The 25,156-nt window shown below is 41.2% G+C and overlaps 1 protein-coding gene across 1 annotated transcript in view; it reads left to right on the top strand.

The window, feature by feature from the left end:
- The window catches only part of LOC148366045 (potassium channel subfamily T member 1-like), a 118,935-nt gene that overhangs the window by 24,582 nt on the left and 69,197 nt on the right, over positions 1-25,156 (top strand). The window contains exon 4 of the mRNA XM_088336461.1: positions 25,081-25,119. Within this exon, the coding sequence (XP_088192587.1) occupies positions 25,081-25,119 (39 nt within the window). The remainder of the gene's footprint in view (positions 1-25,080; positions 25,120-25,156) is intronic.

Below are 25,156 nucleotides of genomic sequence, written 5' to 3'. Positions count from 1 at the left end.
TCCACCCTCAATACACACAAAAAAAAACTATACATGGAACAAGGCAAAGAGCCAAAGTATATAGAAAATATGATGAGGCAAAGAGCCGCATTCTTATTGGCTCTTGAGCCACGTGTTCGCCACCCCTGCTCTACAGGATTAAGGCGTGGACTATGGCTTGGCCATTCTAACACCTTTATATTGTGGGTTTTAAACCGTTCACTTGTGCCCCTGCCCTGCTCTTTGACTGAAAGCGTACACCAGCTTATCACAGTCGCGCCCACCCAACATACACACACACATAGAAGTCTGCGCCTCATGACAGCATTTGCTGTGTGCTTTCTGCTCAAAACACCTTGCATGATATGTTGATATCTATAACAGTATAAACAATTCAATTCAAAATCCGTGAAGCAGTGCACCAGCGAGAACCGGAGTGCAAACTAATGAGGGATTACTGTACTTTTTTACAACATGATTACAAATTCAAAGGCTGAATCGACCACATTTGACCCGCTGGCCGTAGTTTGCCCATGACTGCATGAAACTAAGTGACACAGCTCATAAGCTCAGTCTGACTGTAAACCAGTCATCTCTCACACAGCGCCTTTATTGCTTGAAATTATCCGGATCATTATAGTGACTAAGCGCGCAGGACTCAAACGGGGAAGACAATCAGAAATAAACTACAGAGAGGGAGATTAGATGGATGCTCAGGAAGAATTTTTTTTTATTTTGCGCTATTACGTCTTTGCTGGAGAAATCCCCCTGGGTTCATTCTGTGCTTTGTCTCGTTTGCCTAATTACCCTCGGGGTGTCGGCTCTTAGAATTTTGATAAGCAGCTGCGAGGAGGCAGACTTTCGAATGAGGCCGTCAAGGGTCTTCCTGTGTTGAGTGAAGTGTGTCACTTGGAGGATTATGCAGGGATAACAATAAGAGACTAGCGTTTCCCGTACCATTTCCTTGACATCTCAGTCAAGGGAGCTCAGAAACGGTGGTGGAGAGAAAAAATATACTTGCGAATGTGAAAAATATTCGAGATTAGACGAATATGTCATATATTGATTCAGGACTTTGTCCAATGGAGAGACCCAAACCACCTTCACCTGAACACCACCAAGACCAGGGAGATGGTGGTGGACTTCAGGAGAACTAGAACTCACCCGGTTCCTGTAACCATCAAAGGAGAATGTGTAGAATTTTTCCAGACCTACAAATACCTGGGTGTGCAGCTGGACAATAAACTGGACTGGACTGCCAACACAGAAGCTCTATGTAGGAAAGGTCAAAGCCGACTTTACTTCCTCAGAAGGCTGGCGTCCTTCAACATCTGCAAAAAGCTCTCTTCTATGCGGCAGCGTGTTGGGGAGGCAGCGTCAAGAAGAAGGATGCCTCTCGTCTCAATAAACTGGTGAGGAAAGCGAGCTCTGTTGTGGGCACAGAGCTGGACAGCCTGACAACAGTAGCTGAGAGACGGGCACTGAAAAAGCTGCGGTCAATCATGGACAATTCATCACATCCACTACACAGCATTATCTCCAGACAGAAGAGCAGCTTCAGCGACAGACTGCTGTCAAAGTCTTGTACCATGGACAGACTGAGGAGATCTTTTCTTCTTCATGCCATGAGGCTCTTTAACTCCACCCGGCGGAGTAAAGCCCCCCCCCCCTTTTTTGCATATTATAATCAGGTGCGCTCTATAGTCCGGATTTTACGGTAATTTTAATTGTAAAATAGCTCTAAAGGAGAGATTCTCCCTGTGCATGCATGGGTTTCATTCGAGCACTCCGGTTTCCTCCCACATTCCAAAAACATGCATGTCAGGTTAACTGGCCGGTTCAAATTGTCCCTAGGTGCGAGTGAGCGAGTGAGTTGTCTGTCTCTGTGTGCCCTGTGACTGTCTAGCAACCAATTCTTCTGATGCTCTCACTAGGGATTGTGTAACGCTTATCAAAATACCCAACCAGCAACAGTGAAATAAAAAAACCTATAAAAAAGAATAGCACAGAAGAAGAACATTTTTCCAGTTTTGTTTTTTTCTTTCGGCCAATATCAGAAATGCAATAAACAACAATCGTTTTATTGCACTAACTCGTTTTTCACCGTGGGAAATAAAAATCCATCAATTAAGCTTTTCTTGAACGGAGCATGACAGCGGGCTCTAAAAAAATTGAAATTTATCTCCTGCTTCTTCATTTTCTTTTGAGGTCGTCCTGACGCCCGAGGAAAGGCAAAACGAACGCTTTGAGAACGCTTTGAACTGCTATAAAACTAGTTCTGGGATTAGTTTGCCTTAACACATGTATGAAGTAGGAGAAAAATAAATAAATAACACATTCACAATTTCTCACGGAGATCCAGCATGTAGAACCATGTCAAAAGGATAGCGAATGGCAAGGAATTACAATAGACGATTTATTCTGTTTCCCGGTTATCACCCGTGTTGGGAATACCGTAACGTTATATTATCTCTGTCTTTCTTTCTGTCTTTTTTCTCTTTCATTCATTCTTGTCTTTATCTTATTTTTTAATTTATTTATCTTTTTTTCGCTATCTCTCTTTTCCATCCCTCTTTCTCTTTGTCTCTCTTTCTTTCTCTATTTCACTCTTTTCTTTCCCTCTTTCTTTCTCTCCTTTCTGTCTTTCTCAATTTATTTATATGTCTTATTTTCTTTATCTTTCAGTATTTCTCTTTGTCTTCTCTCTCTTGTTTTTCTCCTTTCTTTTTGCCTCTCTCTTTGGGTCTTTATCAATTATCTACTCTTTTTCTCTTCTTTTCTGTCTTTATCTTTTTGCCTCTTCATATCTTTCTGCCCCTATTTTTATTTCACTCTTTCTTCCTCTTTTCTTCTCACTTTCGTTCCATCTTAATTTCTCTCTCTCTCTCTCTTAATCACCCTTTTCCCTCCCTCTCTCTCTCTCTCTCTCACTTTGTATATATCACTTCATTCCTCTATTTCTCTCTCTCTCTCTCTCTCTCTCTCTCTCTCTCTCTCTCCCTTTCCCTTCTTTCGCTCATGATCTACCTTTGTCCCTCTCTTTTTTCTTTATAATCTAGTAAACTGCCCCCATGAGAATTTTTTTTCCTACCACGTGACATCTGCGTAAAATGACAGCTATACTCCTTTTAAGAAATAAGATCGCTACCTTGGTGGCGAAGAAACAGAGGCTGCACTGCCCCCTGTAGTTGGAAAACGCATTAAGCCTGCCTGGGGCGTCTGCTTTTTATCAGATGCTCTCTGAGTGGCTCTCAATCTGTAGTTCTCCATCACACCGCTAAACGTCTCTCTGCTCTAACCAGTCTTCAACTCCGTGCATTCGTTTAAAAGAACAACCAGTGTCATTTATTTTCATCCTGCAGTGTTTTTGTACCTAACTGCTTTTCATGAGTCATGATGATTGATTGTGTTATTTAGTGTGACATTTTCCAGCGTTGCATTTTGATCCAGTTCATTTTCCAAGGTCGGTCAAGATTAAGATTGTGAAGCAGCCTGTTTGTTAGTGTTGGAAACATTTCACAGCTTTTTAACATTAAGTCTTACTGGATATATTTCATCTGCAGACTGTGCTCTATACACAGAATCAATTCGGCTAAATCACTGGTCCTTTTCTGTACCACGGACTGGCTTAATGTCACGGCCCAAGGTCGCTATTAGTCAAGTCAAGTCTTGTTTATTTGTATAGCCCTTAATCACAAAGAGTCTCAAAGGGTTGCACAGACCACAGATTATTGCAAACCACAGACTATTATGACACCATCCCCTGATCTAAAACCTACATGAGTGCACATAATACACAGATATTGTCAACATAAAATATAGTTTATATGCTATAGTTTGAAACGACAGATCGGGGTCAAATATAACACCTAAATTTTTGACTGAGTCACTCTGGGTGATATTACATTTGTCAATGTTCAGAGCAGTTTTTGAGAACAAGTCACGGCATTTAGATGGATCAATAACTACCGTAAATTCGTAGAGCGCACCTGATTATAAGCCGCACCCACCGCATTTTCAGAGGAAAACCGATTTGTACTTACACTAGCCGCACCTGTATATAAGCCGCATGTGCCCACATTAAAAGCATGTATCACAAACACAAAATTAACCCAGACCGGACTGTAAGTCCCGCGATTGAAACTAAATGTCCTTCATTAAAGTACACAGTCCAAAAATCACAGCCGGCAAAATGAACTGAAAATGATACCGGTACTTAAGGTTTGATGCAGACCTGCAGATTCCGGGTCCTGTTGAAAGTAATCCAAGGAAAAAAAGTGTATATTTCCAAAGGTAAGGGTGGGAAAAATATATATCCACTATTGTCCGCCGTGTCCACAAACACTCACCTTTACCGGTCCCCACTTCCCGTCACCCCGCGTTTGTTACGCCCCTTCTTTTTAATTGGCCTGTGCAAGACATATCAGAATAAGTGTCCAAAATAAATACAAATAAATACATTCCAAAAATATACAGTTGCAAATACATATTATACATGGTTACACATGTTTACAAAGAAAGACGATACACCGAGAGAGTTTTCAAAGCTTTAATGATATAACTTTCATCCCAAACGGTGCGTGACAGGGCAGTTAATGGTAGCAACACGTTCGCAACACAGTAAACGGGTCTGTTAAAAAAACATACCGTACTTGTAAAAATCTCGGTAAACTGTCCTCATCTTCCTCCTTAGAACTGAAGCTATCAAAGTCGTCTTCCTCAGTGTCGAAAAGAAACAGTGTAATATAGACGTTGTCCCACGCTCCCGCAGCCGGACTCGCACTCTCATTGTCGCTGGAACTTTCATCCACTCCTAATTCTGTGCCCTCCTCTCCGGCACGCAGCAGACCGGCTTTTCGGAACCCATTGGTGATGGTGGATTTTTTTATGCTGCCCCACGCTGTCAGGATCCACCGGCAAACTTGGGAAAAAGTTGCCTTTCGCATGCGGCCAGTTTTAGTGAAGTTGCAGTCTTCCTCGGCGCATATATTCCACCGGTCTAAATCTTACCTTTTGTACTCGAGCGCCGCTGGCGGCCGTTAGAAAAATTACAAAAATTTGCCGCATCACTGAATAAGCCGCAGGGTTGAAAGTTTGGGGAAAAAGTAGCAGCTTATACTCCGGAATTTACGGTAACATTTTGGTCTTTTCAGAGTTAAGGCGCAAGAAGTTGAGTGACATCCACTCTTTTTTCTTAGTGAGGCAGGCACAATTTAGTGTGGCAGATTCCTCCATCAGAAGATATAGTTCAGTGTCATCTGCATAGCAATGGAAACTGATATTATACTTGCGAGTAATATCACCTATTGGAGGCATGTAAATGCTGAAAAGGAGGGGGCCAAGTACTGAACCCTGCGGAACATGACAGGTAACTCTAAAGGGCTCAGATGTCATTTCACCATATTTAACACAGTGCGTCCTATCTGAGAGGTAGGTTCTGAACCATAAGAGGACGGATCCTGAGAGACCAATCCATTTTTCCAACCGTTCTAGTAAGATATGGTCCACAGTGTCAGAGGCAGCATTATGGTCCTATCAAAACAAGGATCAACAGGCACAGCGACAGCTTCTTCCCCAAGGCCATCACCACCGTATCTACCATATCTTGTGACTTTTTGTTTTTTCCCTTTTTCTTGCTGCTGCTAAATGTTTTTAGGTTTGTTTTTGTTGCTGCTAAGTATTATTGCACTTATTTTAAGAGCACTATATTTGCGATGCACTATTCTTTCTCATTCACAAATATTGCACAATTATTACGACTTAGGCCAGTTTCTAAGCCAGGAGTCTCCAACATAGTTTCCCCCTAAGGACAGCTGGGTTGCCTGCAGACCTGAAAATAGCTCACCAGTGCTGGGTCATTGTAATTTTCTTGTGAAATTTTTTTCAAGTGGTTGACTTACCCCCTACTTCCTATGATCAACCTCGAAATATGGTAGAAAATTAAAATATTTCACGACCACCACACAGGGTAGACCCAATCACGTAATGTTTTCTCACAGTTTTATTGAAAGAAAGAGGAAGAGCGCCCGCGACCCGATGCTTGCTGGACGCGGGAAGCAAGTCGCTCTCTCAACCGGATTGTGATCCGAGTACTGAAGTGGATCTTCCGTAGCGGGCGATCGCGGTGTCAGGGACGGGAAAACAGGTCGATAGCCGGGACAGGAGAGCAAAAACGTGGTCGGTGTCAGAAACGGGTAGTAAGCCAGAACAGGAGGGCAGACAAGGTCAGGATCAAAAACGGGTCGTAAGGTGGGAATGGAGAACAGACGTGGTTGGGATCAAAACGGGTCGTAGCCGGAGACAAACTGGAGCAAAAACGGGACAGGCGAGAGTCGGGGTCAAAAAAGGCTTGCCGAGAGAGAGAGAGAGAGAGAGAGAGAAATATAGCTCCACTGACACATTGCGAGTGGAGCCTGGCCTTGTCAACGTCAAGTGAGCATAATTCAAACTACAGCTGGATTTTCTCTTGTGCTTCTCTAGGGTGTTGTCTCGTGGGCCGTATAAAAACCCTTGGCGAGTCTGATCTGGCCCGCGGGCCACCTGTCTTGTACTTGTGATTTAAGTGTCCCGTGCCTTAAAAAAAGTGTTTGCTCTCTTGTTGTTTACAAGCAAACCTTTCTCAAAAGGTCACCTGCTTATTTGAATGTGGTTGACGCTTCTACTGTTTGCATGATTTCCATTCGAGTGAACGGCACGCATGGTGTAATCATAAAACATTTGAATTAGAACAATCCTCGGGCATCAATCCTGATAAAAACGAAGCCTCCGACGAAACCTGCTCCGAGTTATGTAAGCCTGGCGGAGAGAAACGGCTTTGACGTTTGCATCGTGACGACGCAGGGAGACCGCATGCGCTGCACTCCCGCGCAAGGATGGAGAAGCTCTCCAGCCCCTCGCGTCCCCTTTCCCGAGAAAACGGACAGGGAGCGAAGAGGAAGCGGGTCGTCTCCCTCCTCCGAGCCGCCTGAAGATGCGCTGAGGAAGCCAAACGAGCGCTCAAAAGCATGGCGGTTGCAAAACTGACACCGTCGCCCTCGGAGATCGACCCGGACGTCAAAACCGAAGTGCAGAAAAGCCCCGAGCCCACCTGGGTGCACTCGTCCAACCCGTTGAGGAGCATGGATTCGTTGGGGAGCGACGTGGGCCAAAGGTAGAGCTTCTTTTTTTTTTCTCTATGCGCAGGCGGCGGTGCGCACGCAAACCTTTCATCTTTTTCTTTTCGCGCCAATATCTCGCGGGGAAACTTGAACTGCAGATCGATATTCCCAATCGGGCGGCCGCTGTTGAATTCAATTACGCGCGGAAGAACATGCGAAACGCCCTCTACCGTGTGATCACATGACAGATTGCAAATCACCTGCTGTCTTTTTCTTCTCCTAAGCATCTTATTTTAGCTCCATCAAATTCAGTGATTACATAATTATCTCCTAATTGCATTCTTAATGGAATCAAATACCTGATTAAGAGAGAATTGTCCATTTTTTAATGTAAATTCCAACTACACTTTCATATATATCGATATGAATCTAGGCAACATCTTAGCCCTCAAAAATGTCAATGTCTAAAACCATAAAACAATTTTTCTATTATCCTTTCTTTCAAATATTTTCCTCATGTTCAGCTCCATTTCAAAAAGCACTGCACAACTCTGGTGCTGCAGTGGGGAGTCAGACGAGCTGAGAATTTACTGTTTACCAGCAACGGTTTTCACCGCTGCCGTCTCATCCTATATGCAGGCGTTCGTGCTGCTGCGAAGATTCGCCCAGCGCATCTAAAAATTATTAATACATCGGTTCTATTTTGTCCGACGAGGGTTTCGTCTTCGAAGGCGCTTGTCCTCGTTAGGGTGGAGGATGCCTGAGCTTAATTGAGCTAGAGTTTAGTCACTGATCGATTGCAGTTAGGAGGCACATTTCCAAATGTAGCTCACATTTTTGCCCTCGTTATTCTTCTTACCAATGTGATTGGTCGATTCTTCAAAGAATGCTTATTTTCATCTCCATTTAGAGCAGGGATTTCCAACCTTTTTAAAGCTGAGAGCGAATTTTTGTTACTAATTAGCGCAAAGGGCACCCAGTTTGATATCAATTTCTAAAATAGTAACTTAGCTAAAAAAAATAATAAAAAATAGGGCTAGATAGCTAGCTAAAAGTGTAAAAACTCTCTTACTCTCCGGTCTCCCGAAGCCCATAATCAAGGTCCTGCAGCTGGTACAAAATTCTGCAGCGAGGCTTTTAACTCAGACAAGAAAGTTTGATCACATTACTCTGATATTAGCCAACATGCATTGGCTCCCTGTTAGCTTAAGATGTGATTTTTAAGGTTCTGTTGGTTATGAATGACCTTTATTTTATGTTGACAATATCTGTGTATTATTTGTTATTGCAACATCCGTTGCAGCCTGGTCATCCTGGAAGGATTACCTCATGTGCGGTCACTTCTCAAGGTTTCTTCATTTTCCTCATGTTGAGGTTTCTGAGTTGTTCCTTGCCCTCATGTAGGTTTTAGGTCAGGGGATGGTGTCATAATAGTCTGTGGTGTCTGCAGCCCTTTGAGAGTCCTTGTGATTAAGGGCATCACAAATAAACATGAATTTTTACATTGGACCAAAAATTAATTCTTCATGCATCATGATAAAAATACTTCATGAATGTTGCTGAAATGTTCTTTGGAATTAGTTATCGGCTAGTTTTGACTCAGGATCCATGAAGTACTGTAAACGTCCTTTTTATTTATTGTTTTTGTTTTATTTATTTCAATTGTCTTTTTTTGTCAACTTGGTCTTACATTTCATTTCAAAGGGGATTTAAGAAGTCTTAAAAATATTTGATTTAATTTACCTTAAGCTGTACTGTAGTAAATAAAATCAAGGATCCTCAACAGATTAATTGTGTTTCTACTTAGCGTAATAGAAAAAAATTGTTTGAATTACGAGCTTGGCCTTGGCACAAATTAAACTCTTGAGTGCAGACGCCCTTTTAAATATCAATCAACTGCATTGGCATAAGTGCGCTCTACATTAAAAATAACGAGGTGGTTGTGGATTGTTCTACATGTCCTCCTCCTACGACGATAAGGAGTTTGACACCTAAGGTGTCATTTATTTAGCTTTTGTTTGTTTTTCCTAAACAATAAGAGAGTTGCTTTGCTATGCATGAATGCAATGAAATCATATAAGTTTGGATTGACAATTCAGAGCTGTCAGGACCAGAACAGAAACAGGACCCAATTGTGTTACATTTCTCAAGTTTTATTGAAGGAAAGAGGAAGGGCTGCGCCCACGATCCAGTGTTCGCTGGACGCGGGAAGCAAGTCGCTCTCATACTCGGATTGTGATCCGAACACTGATGTGGATCTTCCGTACCGGGCGATCGCGGTGTCAGGAACGGGAAAACAGGTCGATAGCCGGGACAGGAGAGCAAAAACGTGGTCGGTGTCAGAAACGGGTAGTAAGCCAGAACAGGAGGGCAGACGAGGTCAGCATCAAAAACGTGTCGTAAGGTGGGAATGGAGAGCAGGCGTGGTTGGGATCAAACGAGTCGTAGCCGGAGACAAACTGGAGCAAAAACGGGACAGACGAGAGTCGGGGTCAAAAAAGGCTTGCAGAGAGAGAGAGAGAGAGAGAGAGAGAGAGAGAGAGAGAGAGAGAGAGAGAGAGAGAGAGAGAGAGAGAGAGAGAGAGAGAGAGAGAGAGAGAGAGAGAGAGAGAGAGAGAGAGAGAGAGAGAGAGAGAGAGAGAGAGAGAGAGAGAGAGAGAGAGAGAGAGAGAGAGAGAGAGAGAGAGAGAGAGAGAGAATAGAGAGAAATAGAGAGAAATAGAGGAATGAAGTGATATATACAAAGTGAGAGAGAGAGAGAGGAGAGAGAGAGAGAGAGAGAGAGAGAGAGATAGCTCCACTGACACATTGCGAGTGGAGCCTGGCCTTGTCAACGTCAAGTGAGCATAATTCAAACTACAGCTGGATTTTCACTTGTGCGTCTCTAGGGTGTTGTCGAAAAAAGCTTGCCTAGTATACACTGAGGTTAGCAGACGGACTGACAAAAGGGGATTGACAGGACAGGGTTCAAATAGTGACAGGGAGCCAATCAGAACCCGCAGCGGTTGGGGCCAAATGAGCGGGCACAGGTGTGTCACATCAGTAATCATGACAGAGCAAGTGCTGCTGGAAACTAAGTACTCCCCAAGAGTCTTGTGTTTAACCCTTGGGCTCGTTTGACATTGAAGAAATTACTTCTAAAACTGTGCTGAGAAAGTTACAGCTTAAAGCAGGGGTGTCCAAACTTTTCAGAAAATGGGACAGATTTAGTAAACTGAAAATATGTGAGGGCCAACGATTCAGCCTGGCATATCTTTAAACAATCTTTAATAAATTCACCCTCAGTGAAGGGTTTGCAGTGCATGGTAATTAGCCACGCAAACTCGTAGCTCGCAGATCTCGTGAAAAAGCGCTGCTGTGGGGTTAAAACAGATTTTAGGTGCTCCGCCTTTTCACAGCATTCGTTTCTAGTTAGATTTTAAAGTCAGCGTGTTCCGTCTGGCAGTGCCTCTTGATAATATATTATTTTAAGATAGCCACAGTCTCTTAGCAAATTAGGCGGACACAGTTGGTTTGGGTCTAGATGAAAAAAATACTCTAATTTCCACTCGTTCTAGAAGTGGCAGCCCTCACCGTCGGCTTTCCTTTTTTAATTTGGTCGCTATGTCAGGAATGGGGTAAGGCTAAACTTCTCACAGAAAGCCAAGGTAGCCAATCGGCTTCTGCCATCATCTGTTTCTTGTTTTTGTGTAGAAAAAAAGTATACTGTAGTCAATGTTACTGGAGGGCCACATATTAATTTTATGACCAGTAAAAACTGCCGTAACTGGCCCCAAGGTCCGAGTTTGTACATGCCTGTCTTAAAGGGTTGAATTAGTACTTTAAAGCTGATTTAACTCTTTAAATAAAAGCATGGAATATTCTTTAAATGTTAAGTGAAAGCATTGAAATTATCCTACCACCCACCTTGGGAACCACTGTTTTAAAGGGTCTCTATCTGTTGAGTTAAAGCCCTGAATGCTTTAACTTTTTGTTAACCCTTTCAAGCTGCATTAACTTCTTAGTTAATACTTTAAATCTGCTTTAACTTTAGACTTCATAGACCCTTTAATAAAAACTTAAAATATTATATTGATTAACCAAACTCTTAATTCCACCCTATAAAAGCGGTTTTAACTGTTGAGTAAAAGCTTTAAACAGCTTTAAAATTCAAAGCAGCATTAACCTACAGTTAACGCTTCCAAGATTTTTTAGCTCTTTAATAAAGCAACGAATGATCTCTCACTGTTGAGTTCATCTCATCTCATCTCATTAGCCGTACCGCTTATCCTCATTAGGGTCGCGGGGGGGCTGGAGCCCATCCCAGCCATCTTCGGGCAGTGGGCACCCTGAACTGGTTGCCAGCCAATCGCAGGGCACACGGGGACAGACAACTCATTCGCTCATTCACACCTAGGGACAATCTGGACCGGCCAATTCACCTGAAATGCATGTTTTTGGAATGTGGGAGGAAACCGGAGTGCCCGGAGGAAACCCACGCAAGCACGGGGAGAACATACAAACTCTTATTCTTTAACGTTTGATCCTACTCTTTTTTTTTAACACTTCAAAGCTTTTTTAACTCTGGAGTTAAAGTTTTAAAGCTTCAATGTGTCAGGACCAGAACGGAAACAAGACCCATGCTCGTAACGTTTACCACAAGTTTTTTTGAAGGAACGAGGAAGAGGTGCGCCCATGATCCGGTGTTCGCTCTCGTACTGGGCTTGTGATCCGAACATGGAAGTGGATCTTCTGTAGCGAGCAGTGGCGGTGTGGTGTCAGGGGCAGAAAACTGGTCGGTAGCCGGGACTTGGAGAGCAAGACGTGGTCAGGGTTGGAAACGGGTCATAAGTCAGGACGGGAGAGCAGACGTGGTCGGAATCAAAACTGGTCGGAGACAAACGGGAGCAAAATCGGGATGGCCGGACTCAGGATCGAAAAAAGGCTTGCCGTGTAAAAACTGGTTTGCAGATGGACTGACAACAGCGGATTGACAGGACAGGGTTTAAATAGTGGGGAAGCCAATCTGTCAACAAGCTGCAGCTGGCGCCACACGGGCGGTGCCAATTGGGCGCCATGGCAACCGTGACACAATACTTGTGTAAAACCAATTAAAAGCTTTTATAGTATGAAAAATTGCAGTGACCCATACTAGCTGTTCAATTTCATTGTGAAAAAAAATAGTTTTATCTGCACGGAGCATATTTATTATCTTAATATCTCATCTCATCTCATCTCATTAGCTGCACCGCTTATCCTCAGTAGGGTCGCGGGGGTGCTGGAGCCTATCCCAGCAATCATCGGGCAGTGGGCAGGGGACACCCTCAACTGGTTGCCGGCCAGTCGCAGGGCACACAGGGACAGACAACTTGCTCGCTCATTTACACCTAGGGACAATTTGGACCGCCCAATCCACCTGAAATGCATGTCTTTGGAATGTGGGAGGAAACCGGAGTGCCCGAAGGAAACCCACGCAAGCACGGGGAGAACATACAAACTCCGCACAGTAAGTCCGGTAGCTGGATTTGAACCCAAGACCTTAGAACTGTGCCGCACACGCGCTAACCACTGCGCCGCCGTGCTGAAATCTTAATATTTCATTACTTATAATTCAAAATTAAGTGATTATTTGTTTACGCCATAGTGACAGTGGACATCCGTTCATCTTCAATGCTAGGGAGAACAAATATCGTAATGGATGGATGGGTAGAAGACAACGACTTCATCCTTTATTTATCTTGGAAGTGTAGTTGAGATTCTGTCACGTTTTGATGAAAATATTGACGGCATGATTTTTTTCAGAATGCTTCTGTTTTATTTTTTCACTGTTTTGTCGATGCTCAACAAGTCTTGGAGCACCTTCAACAACAGAACTCGGTTCAAACTGCAAGATTGATTCTGCCAGTTTATTGCCTGGCTGTGAAGAATTTATTTGGGATATTTTGCCCGTGGGGGATTTAAATTTCACCGGTCGGTTGTGCGGATTCCAGAGAGTGATCAATGCGCTTGGCTGAGCGAGCAGCCGGCAGCGCAGAAGCAATCTGATAAAAAGCAGATCTGGGCTGTTGATTGACAGAAAGGAGGAATCACATCCTTCTCATCAGCTGATCGTTGCGCAGAGCGGCCGTGGAAACGCTGTGGCTGTTTATCAACCGTATTTTTCTTGCCTTTTCCCCTGGCGACCACAATTCATTATGCTGTCAGTTTTTGCTGCATTCATTTGATCATTTCTCAATGTCTATTTGGAAAAAAGTGATTGGGACCGGAATTTTTCATTTGTATGTTATCGCAAAGTAGCATGCATAGTAAACTCCCTGGATATATTTATTCGTTCTGAGGTAAGAATCACAAGGGGTAATTGTCATGGTGGGCTCCGTAAAGTGCCTCGCGAAAGAATTGACACCCCCAATATCTTTTTGCCATAGTTCCACATTTCAGGCTTCAAACACTAAGCTAAAAAAATGAAAATATTTCTGAAGAATCAACAATTGGGAAGTTTAACCAAATTATTTCAACATTTTATATTTTTAATTAAAAAAAAACTGAAAGGTAGGGGTTGTAAAATAATTGCCTCCGTGTTCTCTCAGCTCAGTCAACTCCGGAATGATTCAATGTTGACCTAAATGACTAACATTGAAAACGAGAGTGTTAATGTGTGTCATTAAGTCTCAGTTTTAATGTGCCTGCTCTGTGATGGGCTGAGAGGTCTGTAAAAGTAGACACTAGTGAACAGACAGCATTATGAACACCAGAGAACACAACACGCAGGTCCGAGATTGAGATGTGTAAGACTTCAAAGCATAAATGGCATACAAGAAAATTTCCAATTCTCCTGGAGCATTGTGCTGGCAATAATATCAAAACGGAGGGAGAATAAAACCACTGTAAACCAACCAAGGTCTGGCTCTCCTAAATTTTCGACCCAAACAAAGAGAAAACTAATCAGAGAAGCAACCAAGAGGCCCATGTTCACATTGGATGACTTGCAGGCATCCACAGCTGAGGTGGGACAATATGTGCATAAGACAACCATTAATCGATCTCTGCATAAAGCGGCCCTTTAACAAAGAGTGGCAAGAAGAAAGCCCTTTCTGAAAGAATACAATGAAAAGGCCACGTCGAAGACACAAATAACATGTGGAATTACGTGATCTAGTCGGATGAGACCAAATTGGTACTTTGGGCTGAATGCAAAGTGTTATAATTGGCGTAAAAGTAACAGTGCACATCACCCTGAGAACACCATCGCCACTGTCAAGCATAGTGCTGGCAGCATCATACTTTGGGGTTGCTTTTCTTCAGGGACTGGGAAGATTGTTATAGTTGATGGCCCCAATAAGCAGGTTAGCGCCTTACATTGCTGCACATGTGAAGCACATTGTAAAAGCGCTTTGGGAAGTCTTGACTTGAAAAGCGCTATATAAAATGCAGATCAGATCATTTCATTTCATAATAGAATACGTATAATGCCGGAGCCTCTGTCTACAACAGTGAACCTAATTTTTTATAATTAGATTCAGTATAAAGTATTCCTTAGCGACGTATAGCCAAACTGGGGTCTGATGGTGTGACACCTTTCCTGAAAAGTGCAGTGGGGAGTATGATGTTTTATACCTGTATATCCGACTGAACCATTGACATTACTATTGCTACGTCAGCTATGTGCGCAGCAGACTCGACTGTGTGCTTATCAGAATTAGAACATTATAGATGAGATTTGGAGGCGTATCATTTCCTCACCGAGCCATATATACTCATGAAAAGAGCCATGCTGCATATGGTTCGTGGGCCATAGTTGCCGACCCCTGCAATAACACAGGCGGCTATTGTACTTTATGTTTCTTGTTTTATTCATAGAGCTCTTTTCCTACATGAAAATATAACAAAAAATAATGTGTAATATAAAATAAAATAATATAAAACTCTCATTATGCCATATGGGGTAATCACCTCAAAATTGTATATATTTCTATATAAACTTATACGGTCTGAAAACATACACATATAGGTTTTTCATTTTTCTCATTCAGGCCCCTAACAACAGTGTGTTGTGTGTATGTATGTATATATATATATATATCTCATCTCATCTCATTAGCTGCACCGCTTATCCTCAGTAGGGTCGCGGGGTGCTGGAGCCCATCCCAGCAATCATCGGGCAGTGGGTAGGAGACACCCTGAACTGGTTGCCAGCCAATCGCAGGGCACACAGGGACAGACAACTCACTCGCTCATTCACACCTAGGGACAATTTGGACTGGCCAATCCACCTGAAATGCATGTCTTTCGAATGTGGGAGGAAACCGGAGTGCCCGTAGGAAACCCACGCAAGCACGGGGAGAACATACAAACTCCGCACAGTAAGTCCGGTAGCTGGATTTGAACCCACACAGGAGGTTCCCAAGACCTTAGAACTGTGCCGCACACGCCCTAACCACTGGTCGCCGTGCTGCCCCTATATATATATATATATATATATATATATATATATATATATATATATATACTTTTTTTTTTAATTTTTTTATTTTTTTTCCCTGATAGTTTTCTTTATAGTCACTCTTAGGACTTAGTACTGTCCCAAGTGTGGTAAGGGGTCTGACTGATAAAAATGAAAAACTATACATGTATGCATTTAGAGATCCCTTGTTTGACGAGCTTATTGGGGACCAGAACCACCGTGAGAAGTGAAGATCTGCAAAGTAGCGTTGCACCTTCATAAAATCCGCCAATAACGACTTTAGATCTACCAATAAAAACGGAGAATTACAGTTGAATTATTGGTGTTTATTGTCTGTATACAAAAGTGCCACCTAAATTAGAGGGTTTCACCTTTCAGTGCAAGAAAGAAATTTTAATAGTGGTTGGCTAGCTTCACGCTACCATCAGGGCTTCTTGGACAGAGCCAGGTCTCTGTAATAATTAAAAACACAATCGTCTCGAATTTAGCGATTTCCTATGTGTTGTAGCTCCCATCCACTTCAAGACGAATGGATGTAGCGTTGCCGAGGTACAGACTTCTCATGGCGCCCAATTGGCACCGCCCGTGTGCTCCGTAGCTTAGCCATCGCAGGAGCCCTGCCGTTTCTCTCCTGACACTGCCACGATCATTTCCCAAACCCAATAATAATCCACGGAGCACCCGCTGGTAATCACAGCAATTCTCTGCGCTCTTTTGACTTTACTAAGAATTCAATTTGATTGCTGTTTCTTTGTCACAAGCTGCTAAAATAATAGCTCAGCTGTAGCCGTGTTCCGCCGTTTATTGGAGGGGGACGGGGGTGCATCTGAACCTGCCTGCCTGCTGTTTAATTGACAGCATCAGGAGCCTATCATGACCGTGTACACAGTCAAGCCAACCATATACACTCACAAATAATCTGCCCCTTGTGATAGCTGTATGTTCGTTGTCTGAAGACAATGAATCATATTTCGATTTCAATGACAATAAAGACAATTCAATTCTAAATCCACAAAGGAGTGAACCATTGAAAACCAGAGCGAGGGGGTCTGTGGACTGAACATTTTGATTGGTTGGAATTAAAAACATTAATAGATGAATGGCTGAGTTATTGCATGTCTTAAATTCACATCCTAATAATGTACGCTGACATGCATTGTGTCACAAAAGAAAACGCATACCAGATATTAAGTCATGAAAACCAGCAATAGTAACTTCTTCTCAAACAGGAATTTTCCAGTTTTTGTAATATAACGTCAGGCATTATCCCTCTACTCCTTTTAATGATCATTTGTACCCACGTGCCCATCACAGAACAATTACAATTTCATTTCATCTCATATCCTGGCTCCTAATGAGCTATTTTCAAATGGTTCTCCGATTACGCTATATGTATGTCTCCATGTCCAGCATTGTTGGTAGCGTTAATGAGGTCGGCACTAAAGAATTCCTCGATTAGAATTCTTACAAATTAGCCAATAAAGAAAAACTAATGAGTAAATTCATCCACAAGTGCAATTAAATGAAAGTGTATTTTTGTGAGTTTCAAATTAACATAACATTGCCATAAATCATGAGGACGTTTGAACCCTCAGTTGCAATCTCCCAATCGATTTTTAGACTAAAAAGTGAGGATTAGCAATTACTGCATTGCTTCTTTTTTATTTGAATCCAGTTTTACGTTAGACCCATCCAATAGGGAGAAGGACATTTTAGTCAGAAAAAATACCATTAGAAAGGATGGATGGTTTATTTCAGGGGTCATGAACCAATGGCTCATTTCATGAGTACATATGGCTCGGAGATAAATGATAAAACAATTTTTATCCGTAGCATTCCAATTCTAATAAACTCAAAATCAAATTTGGTGCGTGTAATGCAGAAACAACACTGGTAATATAAACGGTTTGGTTTAGTATATAAAGGGCACAGTCTCAACTACAGTTTACAATTTCTCAAATCAACACTCTCAGTTTTGGTTGTACATCGCTAATGAATCATTGATATGGGACTCATTAAACAATGTAAGTTCACTGTTGAGACATTTTATAACAAAAACCCACCGAACAAACTCTAAACACCCCAAAAATTGCCAGGCTAGCACACAGCATTTTGATTGGGTTAGTGGTAGGACTGGTCCCATCCCTGCACACAAAGCACACACCCTTCTCTCACACACACCCTCTGCGCTGAATGGAAATACATCACTGAACCTTTGGCTTGCAGTTTTCTGTGTCGTTTTTACAAGAGACCTCTGCTTGCATCTTGTTTGTTGACTATTATTTATGAAAAAAATGAAGGTCAAAATGAGCCTCAACCTGGGGGAGGGAGGCAGGTTCAAATTTGTGTATTTGTTGATATGAGACACAGGCTGTGGCATTATTTATAATTATTAGATTTTATCAAATCGTCAAATGTCACTCAGTGAAATAAAATGCGGTAAACATTAAGCTTTTGTCTGGAGAGATGGTTTGGCGGTTTTGCTGATTTTTTTTTCTTAAAATATAAATATCGCAATAAAAATATTTTACGATTATGGCTCTTTGGTTCAAAAAGGTTCATGACCCCTATTCTGTTTGACTGGAAAGAAGATCTGAACGCCATCAATGTTTTTTACTGTTGGACCACTTTAAATTGGATTACAGTACAGCCTCCAAAGCACACACTAGAAAAACAATTGCAAAATTTAAATTTAGTCTTATGTACAAAAATTCCTCAGTTATATATTAATATAAATAACTTTTAAAATATGTATTTTACTGTGACCTAAGGTTTCATCAAGCAATTGTCTTTTATATGTGATTAATCATTCGATTCAGTTAATGTAGCTATCATTGGATGGTTTAAACTCCAAAACACAAAAAATACCTGTAATCAATGCTTAAAGTTATTTATCAATAGAAAAATTCACTTTTTAAATACATATACAGTATTACACTGTCAGAGGCTTCATCTAACGATTATTTAATCAATCAAAGAATCAGGTCTTTGCTTAACTAAAAATGTTTTTAATTTGACTTTTGTCTCCTAAAGTTGTCCTTTTTAACATTTTAGGAAATTTAAAGTAATTCAAATTTAGTTTCGGTCTGACTGTGTCTGAAACTATGCCCTCAGTTGTATGTAGTTAAAATATATTGGGCAACTAAATGATGGAGCAAAAACTGCTGTAACATAAAAATGTCAAAATTTGTGGTCAAACTTTAATTTTACATAGTTCCTCGCATTTTAGATTGTCAATATTTTGTAAATTTAGAAACCCTTCTGAACTTTTTGTTTTCTTTTTGATTCATTTTTTTTTCAATTTCAGCTAGGTGATTATAATCAATTGATCATTTTAATAGTTGATACTATTAATATTTTCATTTTGATTGTTCTATCAAGAAAGAGAAAGGTACTTCACAATAACATCATAAAAAAAAAAATCTTGATTTATTTTTGTCAAAATGTATGGCCCAAAAAAAAAAAGTCATCATTATTTACTATTGGCTGCTAGTCACTTTAACGAATAACTTTGCTTGGTAAAACTTAATTTTGGGTAATTGATTGTATTTCTCCACAAATTTTAGATCAATCTTACCAGCTCAGTAGCCTAGATGGTAGGGCGGCCGCTTTGAGACTGGGAGGTCGCTGGTTCGCGCCTCAGCCGAGTCATACCTAAGACTTATAACATTGGTAAAATGGCGGCGCCCTCTGTTGGCTGCGGCTGCATCGGCTCGCTACAACGGGTCAGGTGTATCGACATTTCGTTCTGTGTACATTGTTACAAAGAATGACAATACAAAGGAAATTATTATTATTATTATTATTATTATCTCATCTCATCTCATCTCATCTCATTAGCTGCACCGCTTATCCTCAGTAGGGTCGCGAGGGTGCTGGAGCCCATCCCAGCAATCATCGGGCAGTGGGCAGGGGACACCCTGAACTGGTTGCCAGCCAATCGCAGGGCACACAGGGACAGACAACTCACTCGCTCATTCACACCCAGGGACAATTTGGGCCGGCCAATTCACTTAAAATGCATGTTTTCTGAATGTGGGAGGAAACCAGAGTGCCCGGAGAAAACCCACGCAAGCACGGGGAGAACATACAAACTCCGCACAGAAAGTCTGGAGCTGGATTTGAACCCACGCAAGAGGTTCCCATGACTTGAACTGTGCCGCACATGCGCTCACCACTGCGCTGCCGTGCTATTTTAGATCAATATTGGTCAATATTTTGTAAATAAATGAATTGCTAATGTAAATACATGAATACCTAAGGTTTTTGCCTCTTTTTTTGTTTTTGGGGGGTATTTAATACAGATAATTTACCACCTGGAATATCTAGCAAAATAAAATAGATTATATTTTATATATATATTTTATCTTGTTATTTTATTGTGTCTTATTTATGTCTTGTTTGCATGCAAGAAAGAGAAAATAATTCGTGCTGTACATTGTGCAGATAACATATTTGAAAATAAAGTTATTCTATACTATAAAAAGGAAAAGTGAAGATTTGACAATTAATTGTCAATTAATCAATCAATTCTCATACCTGTCACTTTTAATTTCCTTGATTTATTGACCACCTTCTCCAAATGAAACTACAAATCCCACTCCCCCTTGAAATGAATGCATAGATAATGCCCAATGCGACGCCCTCCCACTCCACATCCATTATTCTTTTGCAGGGAACGTGCTTGAAAGCATGTTTCCAAAGTGCTGCCTTCCGCTTTTTCTCTCGCTAGTTCAACCCCGGCTCGGGATAGTACGTCCCCCGCACAGAGGTGAGTTTGGGATGCTCCGTTTGAATGTCTCAAATGGAATGGACAGTATCAGAAGGACGCTGAAAGGTTAATTGCATGAATATGGATTTGTGTCGTAGGGATGCTTAAAAGTGTATTTCTCTCGTGGATTTTCCAGCCTTTGCACTCGTAAAGCTGCTTGAGACCTGATAACGCCTCTATTGCAAATATAGAAGTGTTGCCGTTGACCTTGTTGCTATGTACTGTAGCAATGAAGGGCTTACAATCTGCTTATCACTTTATTTCCCATGTACGGCATGTGAATGACCATGGTTACTGTATCTTTTAAAGAGATGCACCAAGTAATTGATTACCGGATTTTCTGGGACTCTGAGGCGCACCTTCAAAAATAAGCCTTAAGTGAAATCTATTTCTGTATAAGGCCAACCAGGCAAAAAGAAATCGAATTACTTTAAGAGCTAATATTGCAGAAAAAACATCAGAAAAATATTTTTAGGACATAAAGTATCGTAAAATCTTGCTTCACCATGAAAATTATTAGATTTATTCATAAATAGTTAAAGTAGTTAATTGCATTATGTATTTCCAAGTGCATTGTCTATCGCACTTTAGAATTTTTATATCTTAGGTACACCTAATAGTGCAGGAGATACAGTAATCTATGCCTATCCAATCGTCAAGGTAACTGTCAATATTTTTCTTATTGGATAATCATTTGGATACCTTTTTTGGATTATAAAGTCAGTATTTTTCAAATTTTATCTTGTCAAAAAGTTTGCAGATGAGGTGTTTGTATTAAATTAAAATGAAATACCTCACTCATGCAGTAACCTTTGGAATTTAAAATTTTAAAAATGATATGCTTTTTATAATCGATCCAACAAATTGTTAGCACTAAAAGAAAACATACCGTAAAACCTAAAAATGTTTTTTGAAGGATTTATTTGAAGATGTCACATCTATGGTGAGGCAAGCCGTGCAAAGCTGGTTTTCATTTGTGGGCGAGTTAGTGGCTCCTTTTTACATTTTGCAGACGAGAAGGAAAAAGATGGATGACTTCTACAAAGGACACATTTTCTGTAAAGTTTTTTCCCTGCGTTTTTGTTAGCTGCTAGCTGGACTTTGGCTAATTTTTACACTCTTATGCTACAGGGCTATCTGTCTATAGTTCAGCAGTTTTAATTCATAAACACGTGCTTAGTGTGTGACATTCAATCTGTTAGTCCTCAAAGTGGATTGGCTGATTAAGGTACGTGTGACCCGTTTGTTGCATCAACTACAACACCTTCATCATAGACATTATCGGTTCTTTCCTCCGAATTTCTTGTCACCAGTCACTTTTCAGAAAAAACTGTATGTATTTGATTTTGCTCATTACTTCATTTTTAATTCCCAATTCAAAAAACATTTTTAAAATATTATCAATAACTCAGATCCTAAGTATTAATGTGTTCTTATTTTACCTATTTTGACCTAAAAAAACAATAGTAAAATCCAGTAAAAATTTGAAGGGAGCTAAATTTGGGGCAAAAAAATATATAATTTTCCATAAATTTATGAAAAAATGTCATTGTATAGGTTTGTTTTTTTCTTTAATTAATGACAATCTGAGATTAAGCTATTGTAGAGTTCTGAGCAAAAGAGACCTTATCGAAACTGCCAACTGCAGCTGTTGGTCACAAGCGGCCACAATCGGGCATTTTATCGACTCATTAAAATTGACTAAGTGACTCAGCCCTATTGTCGATAGGGCAAGATGTTTCAGATTGATGGGATGTGTAGGTCATCTTCGGCTGCATCCGGGGTTTAATGGACGCTCCATTAGCCCCGTTTAGAAAGGCGTAAATGTGTTGACTCCTCCAGAAACCGCCATGTGATCTGCATTTAAATAGGGATGCACAATAACTATTTTATTCTCCGAATGATAACCGATAAAACCCTGATTTTGAAGACTCATACTGATAACCGTTTTCACTAAAAGTAAATTTGGAAGAAAAGTGTTCAAAACATAAGCAAAGTCTGATCATTTTGTGTTTGTCTTCATTTATTTTTACATTTACAACATTTCAAAGCTTTAGTGATCTTAAGTATAAAAAAAGTAATATGTTGGACAAGAGCTTGACTAAATCAATCAATACCCACTTTGTTTGTGAGTAATAAGTATTATTGCAAGATCTTTTTATGAGGACTGAAATATAAATATTGTAGAATGTGGATATTTATCACTTCAATCGCTGTCGATGAGACCCGGGACCTGTTTTCAGTAAAAGTCGACTTTTACGGGGATAATGGTTTGCGGCCACAACCGTGAGTTCCAATTTAGGCTGGCCAGACTGGCATGCCTCCTAACAAAATTGCCTTCAACCGTGTCCCCGCCCGCGAAATATGCTCCAGACTTTCTGTGCGGAGTTTGTATGTTCTCCCCGTGCTTGCGTGGGTTTCCTCCGGGCACTCCGGTTTCCTCCCACATTCCAAAGACATGCATTTCAGGTGATTTGGCCGGTCCAAATTGTCACTAGGTGTGAATGAGCGAATGAGTTGTCTGTCCCTGTGTGCCCTGCGATTGGCTGGCAACCAGTTCAGGGTGTCCCCTGCCCACTGCCCGATGATTGCTGGGATGGGCTCCAGCCCCCCCGCGACCCTACTGAGGATAAGCGGTACGGCTGATGAGATGAGATGAGATGAGGTTCAATTCATTTTAGGGAGAAATTACAGCAAAAAAGGGCCACCAGGCTCAACAAAAGCGCGCTCTCCTAACACCCGGTAGCAGCAATCTGCGATCGGAGATAATGGATTCCAGAATATTTTCAACCCGCAATGCACTAAGGCAGGGGTCGGGAACCTTTTGGACTCAAAGAACCATAAAAGCAAACAATATTAATTTTATTTCGGGAAAGAGCCACACCATATATTATGAGACAAATTTACTAAATTGCTAAACCCGCGCCCCAGACAAAAGCTTAGTCTTCAGCACATTTATTTTTGATGATTTGATAAAAATTATGAAAAGAGAATAATGCCAGAGCCCCTGTCCCAAAATCAACAAACATACCACTTTAAACTTGTCTCTTTCTTGCAATTACTCAAGATCGGTTAAACTCCTTTTGTTCCTTTTTTTTCATACATATTGGTTTCAAAACCAGATGCAAGCAGTTATTGTGTAAAAACGTCACAACATTCTGCAAATAGGGAGCCTGATAAGCTCACTTTTGGCGCAGACGGCGTAGGGCGAGAGATGGGAGGGAGTGCTTGCACTTTTTGCATAGCTCCACCCATCCCTCCCACTTACCCAATCAAATGACTAAGTTCTCTTCCGGTGTTTAGGCGTATTTACAGTTCTGTGGATTCATCATAAGGTATCTGAACACTGAACACAGATTATATAGTGAACTTTTATATAAAGGATTCTTTAGCGTTGTACAGCCAAAACGAGTTTTTTTCCCCCTTTTTTGTGTGACACCTTGACTGTAAATTGTAGTGAAAAACGTGCCCTATATATACTGCGAAGTAATGCCCTTAAATTTAATATTGGTTTGGCTTTGCGTTGACCTGAATAGGATAGACATTTCAAGTTTTGAACAGGATGGAGAAATTTTAAATGCAATCTAATTTGTCTCTGAGCCACAGATACTCATAGAAAGAGCCATATATGGCTCGCGAGCCGTAGGTTCCCGACCCCTGCACTAAGGCCTTAAAGTATGAAGCACAAAGGAAGTAGCGAGGGATTACAGTACAGGTGCCTCTATAATTAATTTCACACATGCTGTAGCTAAGAGAAATAAATCACTCATTAATCATTAGTAGCTTTAATAGATAAAATAAGTAAAAATAAATAGCCCAATGCTGATAGAGGGGGAAACTACATTGGATAAATTAACATTAAGCTTTTTAAGGCTACAGTCTCTCGTAGGTATGGCATGTGGGATGGGTGTTTAACACGCAGCCCCATGGTGCAGAGATTTAGGGTTCAAGTCCAGCAACCGCAACCTCCGCGTGTGGAGTTTGGCACTCCGGTTTCCTCCCACATTCCAAAAACATGCGTGTCAGGTTTATTGGCCAGTTGATATTGTCCCTAGGTGTGGATGAGCGAGTAAGTTGTCTGTCTCTTTGTGCCCTGCGACTGGCTGGCAACCAGTTCAGGGTGTCCCCTCCCCACTGCCCGGTGATAGCTGGGCTCCAGCACACCCGCGACCCTGCAGAGGATAAGTGGTGGAGATCATAGATAGATGGATGTAAGTCTCTCATAGCTGTGCATGTGAAGCAAATGTATGATGGCAATGACTTGCCAAAGGAGTACACAGCATTAGAATGAGCACACTACACTTTATATGGATGTCTAATACAGAAAAGTAACACATAGTCCCACAATTAAACACAATAGCGGTTGAGAGAAGAAATGACCAAATTGTGTTACTGCTATTACTGAAAATTAAAATATATTCTAACAAGGAACGTAAATGCTTAGAATCTTTCTAACAAGTAGTGCCGCCTATAATTATAGACCCATTTATCGAGTCTTTTTAGTTCTATCTGACCGATAACTTTGACATCATTTTTTGCAGCTAGCGTACATCCTTACATTGTGGCATCAAGGTTCATTTCAATTTTGATGGGTCAGTAAAAACGTTTCAACCCTCATATACTCCTTTTCTGGCTGTCCGTGTCGGGACAGTGTGTTTACAATGGTTTGCATAAAACTTGTTTTTCCTCCACGTTATTGAAGGCCATTCTTTTCCTTTTTCTCCCGTCATGTCTTTGCCTTCCCTTTGCTTTCCTAACCGGTGCCTGTCTGTGTTCATGTGTGCTGCATCCAGGTATCAGGAGGAGTACAGTATGGACTCAACCAATGCCCAGTAAGTCCCTGGCAGCATCATGCTTGCATGGCATGGA

This window comes from Urocampus carinirostris, chromosome 5, assembly GCF_059441175.1.
Source record: "Urocampus carinirostris isolate Australia breed hairy pipefish chromosome 5, RoL_Ucar_1.0, whole genome shotgun sequence".
NCBI lineage: Eukaryota > Metazoa > Chordata > Actinopteri > Syngnathiformes > Syngnathidae > Urocampus > Urocampus carinirostris.
The sequence above is the reverse complement of the archived record's forward strand: the minus strand, read 5'-3'. Positions and strand labels throughout refer to the sequence as shown.